Raw genomic sequence first — 5,768 nt, 5'->3', positions numbered from 1 at the left:
AGTGCTGTGCTTTAACCCGCTGCGCCACCAGGGAGGGCCAGGGCCCTCATTTTTTAAAAAAAGATTTATTTAAAGATTTACTGGCATACACTTTAGAGACAGGTGAGACAGGAGTAGTCTGATGTACCATGTGGGTCATCTTCCTGGCTGGGGCTTGAAATCTTGCTGCAATGGCTGCCAATAACTTTAGTGCTTAGACTTAACCTCTTATGCTACTAGGGGGCCCTGGGTAGGTTTACTTTCAGTTCTCAGAGATGAAAAGAGGCTATGGAACCTTGATTGATTTAGCACTCCTTTAACACTGATTCAGGGCATTATACACACCCACAGGCTACAGAGCAGAGACTCTCCTAACACTAAGAGAGCCAGAACAACAATTACGCTCCCTGACCCCCTTTAAAACATTAAATGCACATAGCCGCACAACCAATAAATACATAGTCGCAATGCTAGGCCCATCTGTTATTTGATAGATGTCTAAAAGTTGGAAAACACAGCATTTCAAGGTATGCACTCTACTTTGTGGAAGGTGGAAAAATAACCGAATTCATCCATTTTTCCTTAGCATTACTTAAGAGTTTTTATTTTACACATTTGAAAAGTTTTTAGACTCAGACATATTTTAACTACGTTGCACAACTTTGTCTCAAAAGGAAAATCTGAATGAATTAAGTTGGCTTAATTTTTAGGGGTTCTTAAAATTTTCTCCAACTCTTAAACTTTCCATCAGAGAATTTCAAAGCCTGTGTTTTGTTATGGCTTCTACTATAAGTGCACTTTAATTCAAAAGACTAAATATAACTTCAATACTTAAGCAGTATAAAACATCCTTCATGTTACATTTGTCTAAGTACCTATCTAAAATTTAAGTTTCTCAGGGTTTGAAAACCCGCGCCCAAACGCTCTCACAGCACCTCTCCACGCATGCGCGCCAAGCACCAGCGTCTGTCTGAAGGGAGATCACGGCCCCACTGTACTTAACTTTTAAAATAGTAATTTCTTATTAACTACTTGTTCTACACTCAAGGCGGTTGACGCAACTTTGTCTTCTAACCCTCCCAACGAAATTCCTTTCAATTTTTCTTGTCAGGAAGTTGTTTGACCTGTCCTGGGCCACGGTATCTCCGGCATCCCAACCACTGGGGAAACGAACAAGATTCTCTAGCCAGGAAGCTACCGGGTCAGCGGAAGCGCCTCCCGGAAGTGATGCGAGACGTCGCCCTGCGCGCTGGCGGCTGCGTCGGGCTGCAGGAGAAGATGGCGGTCTCCACAGGTCGGTTCCCGGGCCGGGCTGCCGGCTTTCCCATTCCGACCCAGCTCTGCCCTGCCGCCTGCTGCTGGCAGCTGGGTGCTGCCCGTGTGGGAGAAGCCAGAGTGCGCCTCTCGGATACCGGGCTCACCGCGAAGCGAAGCCCGGGACCGGGAAGGGTCGGGCGGGGTCGGGGTTGGCGCGAGGGCCCGGCCCGGCTGTCGGGGGAAGCTGGCTGTGCTCACGCATCGGCCGCGCCCCCGGGGGCTTGGGCGGTATGGTTCCGACGCCGGCGCTCACGCAGGGTCCGGCGGGCTCGGGTCCAGGCAGTCAGCGGAGGGCGGTGTGGGAGCCAGGGACGGAGGCCTAGGTTAGGCGGGTGTCAGCCTCCGGCCACGCACAGGGGTTGGATAGGGGCTTCCTGGATTGAGTGGGGTTTCCCATCCTTTGAACTCGCCTTGACGTGGGTGGCGAAGGAGAGGACTAATGACAAGAGGACCGTTGCTTTTTGTAATAACGGGAGATGACTATTTCTTACCTGACTGATTACGTGTTATTTTTCTTCCATTTAAGTGAAAAAACTGCAGTGCAAGCAAAATAAAATCACAGAGCAAGATGAAAGCTAATTGAAGAAAAAGTGGTTTTGTAGATAAGCTACTTCTGGTACTGAATACGATGTTTTGTTTCCTATGAGCACAAACTTTGAAATTATTAACTCTGGGGTTTTAGAATTTGATCATTTAAAAATGTTAATTAAAAATGTTGTCTTATTACTTTAACATGTTCAAACGCATGATCTTTCATTTTAAAAATCGTTATTGAAACCTGATTATATAGAGTGTGATTTAATATTCCATGACATAATAAAACAAATTTTCAAATCTATAGTGTGCTAAATGGAAGGCGTCAGTTTATGTTGTGATTGGTACTTTTAAGGTATACTCTACATACATTTTAATGAAACATTATGCCATAAGTTTTTTATTTACAGTTGTCATAGATAAGATCTTGAGAGATTTTTAGCATTGGGGAAATAATTCAGTATACTTGGGGTTGGAGCTTAGTAAAGCAAAGGTTATTTGTAAAGTGACATTTTAGTGTTAAAACTTTAATAACGGTACTTTCAGTTTGAAATGGATGTGCTTGTGAATGAGACTATATATTTTTTAAGAGTTATACTTAGTAACTATAGATTCTTGAACTTTCAGTAATAAAATGATGCATTTTAATTTGATTGATAGTTATCTTGTGGATTACATTTATTTAAACATTGTTTTCCCTGACATACAAATGTGGGTGTGAAAATATTTAAAAAAATCAAAGATTATGTGATATTAATGGCAAATACTTTTTTGTTAACTACAGTTAGTAAATTTTGGAAGACAAAATTACGAAGTTGCGGATAGATTGTTAGCATATTTATTGTACATTGGAAGCCTGTATTTTCTAGTTGCATTTGAACATTCTGATTGTTATATTTTTACTGTTTTAGACATATGAAATTTGATACCTTAGCTTAATTAAAAAATAATTTAGCCACTTTACTAAGTGTTTTTAAACTACTGAAATATATTTTGAAACTATTGCTAAAACTTTGCCCTGGTCAGTTTTGTAGTACTTGTATCCATAATTTTTGCTTTACTTCATTGACAAATATTGACATTAATTGGGGAAGAAATGAGTTGCAGAAGCTTTGGACTGTGTTTTGAAATGCTTTATTATACTTTCTATTGGTTATATTGTTTTGGTTTATGGTAGCATGGGAGGTAAATAGTAGCAATATATTTGTGAAATAAATGAGGTATATTTAAATTGGAATTTAAAATTAGATGAAGTGGATGGATGTAGCATACTTGTTTATTTAAACCAAAATAATCTTGATTAAAAACAGTTGTTTAACACACCAAGAAGGAAAACACCTGACAAATATTTTTTGATATTTATTAAGTCATCATTTTTTAACATGAATTGTCTAAATAATATGTTTTACTTATTCTCTTACTAAAAGGGAAATTTTGGGGAAACATTCTGATTAGACTGAAACCTTTTAAGTCGTAATATACTTTGCTGTATACCATTTAGTCTTACTTTGTACATGAGAAAATAGGCCTACAGAAATAGATTTTATATAATTGGTTAATAATAGACTCAAAATTCCAGGTTTTTAAGGTATTCAGTCTAGCATTCTTTACATGATGAGGGACAATGAATTTGAAATATTCCTCAAATCTTGAGTGTTACTGACTTTTTAGGCAGGGGGTGACTTTCTGAATTCCCTTCTTAACAGAATCTTGTTCCTTAGACACTTGTCATAGAGATAGTATGGTAGAGATGCCTGGCTAAGTTCCCTTTTTCTAAGAGTTGGAGTCTCCACTAGGAGTTAGAAAAATTTCACAGAGCATAGTTTGAAAAACAGAATAGCAGTTATTAATGTATTTAGTATCTGTGATTAAAAAATTTCATTAGATCACAGCACTGAAGTATTAAAGTATGTGCAATATTTTATAAACAAAACAAACTGTGTTTTAGAATAGTTGTAGATTTGAGGAAAGTTGTAAAGATAGTAGTTTAATTATACCTCCCAAACAGTTCTCTGTTATTAATGTCTTATGTTAGTATGTGGTACGTTTGTCATAATTAATGCACCAGTTTAGACACATTATCAACAAAAAAGCATAGTGTACAGATTGCCCTTATTTTTTACCTATATCTTTATCTTTTTTTTTTTTTTGGTCAGGATTCCATCCTCTCCAGCAAGGGTACACTGTAATCTTGAAACTTAAAAATTTCTTGTCATTTAAGTTATGTTATGAAGGTATGCTCTGAAGGTAGAGTAAAATGCTTGTAAAATGTCTTAAAGCGATTCAGAAAAACATTGAAATTTTTTCTTCTATAGTAGGTTTATGTAAATCATTGGGGCAGAAAATAAGACCAAGTATCTGCTAATAACTTCAGAAATAATCAGCCTTGTGTTTATTGGAATTAGAATTAGATTTGTAGTGTTTTAGTTTCCCTGTTCCACCTGATTACTGTGCCAAGGCATGCCACTCAATCTCTTAAGCTTGCTCTCCCAACTTTGTGAAAAGGTTGGGCAGTATGATTTTGCTTTTTCCCCTATTTTCTAACAATGATACTTAGATATGGGCAGAACTTAGGAGTAGTAATAGAAGAGAATTGTCTGTATAAATCTAGATATATAACTTGGGAACTAAACAGTAGAGCTGTATTTCCCTCTTGAGAATTTAGTAACTAGCCCACTAGTTTTTTTCTTGGTCACGTAGGAACCTACATACTCTTAAATGTTTGCTTTGCATTTGATAAGATGATTAAATAATGTCATTCACATACAGGCAGTATTAAGGGCCTATAAAAATGGCAATTCAAACTGAAACTAGGTAAAGCAACTAAGGGAGAAAAGTCATTCTGTGACCTTTGGAAATTTTAAAACATTAAAAATTCTCTACAAGTATATAGTAAAATGAAAAAAAATAAAAAACCTGTAAAACTTTAGTATATTGTTCATTAGACATTAAGAATTGTTTATAAAATTTTCTCAAGAGTACTTTGAATAATGCCTTTTTCTTATATGGAGCAGGCATCATTTCTGTGCTTGATGAATTGTCATACTTCTAAGTTTGAATCAACTTGCTTTTGTGCTTTCAGTGTTAAGAAATGTCTTTGAGAGTTTCTTCATTGTGAGGTTTTCAGGTCCTCTAGGACATTGTCATCCTTTTCTCACAACCACTTTCCTCTTTTACATCAATATGCTCACCTTCATCGAGTCCTCTGCTTATTTTGGGTCTCCTGTATTCCCTTAATTGAGTATTTTTCCGTAACTCTTGTATTTAATTAAAATTTCATTCCAGTGTTACCAGTTTCTACCCCACCCCCCTGCACTTCCATCTTTGTTTGCTAATTTAATTTGCTTTTTTTTTTTTAAATAGTATGTCTTGGGTTTATACTGGAGACATGATGTCAATAAAATTCCGTACTTTGCTCTCAGTATGTGAACTTAAGATGTGTAGTGAACTGTGACTGTGAAACTTGAAAGAATGTATATAATTTGCCACTTCACAGGACGCTCAGCTTCATATACAGTTATTTATATAGTAATTTGAGGACTTAGGGAAAGTTTGTACTTTCTGCAGTTACTCATAGTTAATATACTATAGTAATTGAAGTTTGAACTGTGCTGTTGGGGCACTTGTGTTTTTTTTTGAAAGATTTATTTACTTATTCGTACAGAACCAGAGATGGGGTACAGGCCAGAGATGCAGAGGGTGAGAGAATTCACCAGAGACAGAGTGGGGAGCAGAACAGGCAGATCACGATGCACACTGCTGAGGGGAGCAGTGGGTGGGTCAGGAGAGGTCTGCCATGCCATGTGGATCTCCTCCAGGGCAGGCAGGGTTCGAACTCATGTGGAAGTGGCATAAGCTGCTTTGTGCTGTGCTTTAACCCGCTGCGCCACCAAGGAGGACCACTTGTATTTTTTAACCAAAATGAAAATCTTGCATTA

At 37.6% G+C, this 5,768-nt stretch overlaps 1 protein-coding gene across 1 annotated transcript in view; it reads left to right on the top strand.

Annotated features, from left to right (window-relative positions):
* The first annotated feature begins 1,107 nt into the window (after window positions 1-1,107).
* UBE2V2 (ubiquitin-conjugating enzyme E2 variant 2) overlaps window positions 1,108-5,768 on the top strand; it is a 50,954-nt gene continuing 46,293 nt past the window's right edge. The window contains exon 1 of the mRNA XM_004679891.2: window positions 1,108-1,273. Within this exon, the coding sequence (XP_004679948.2) occupies window positions 1,207-1,273 (67 nt within the window). The 5' untranslated portion in view covers window positions 1,108-1,206. The remainder of the gene's footprint in view (window positions 1,274-5,768) is intronic.

This window comes from Condylura cristata, unplaced genomic scaffold (assembly GCF_000260355.1).
Source record: "Condylura cristata isolate star-nosed mole 26May11 unplaced genomic scaffold, ConCri1.0 scaffold00009, whole genome shotgun sequence".
NCBI lineage: Eukaryota > Metazoa > Chordata > Mammalia > Eulipotyphla > Talpidae > Condylura > Condylura cristata.
The sequence above is the reverse complement of the archived record's forward strand: the minus strand, read 5'-3'. Positions and strand labels throughout refer to the sequence as shown.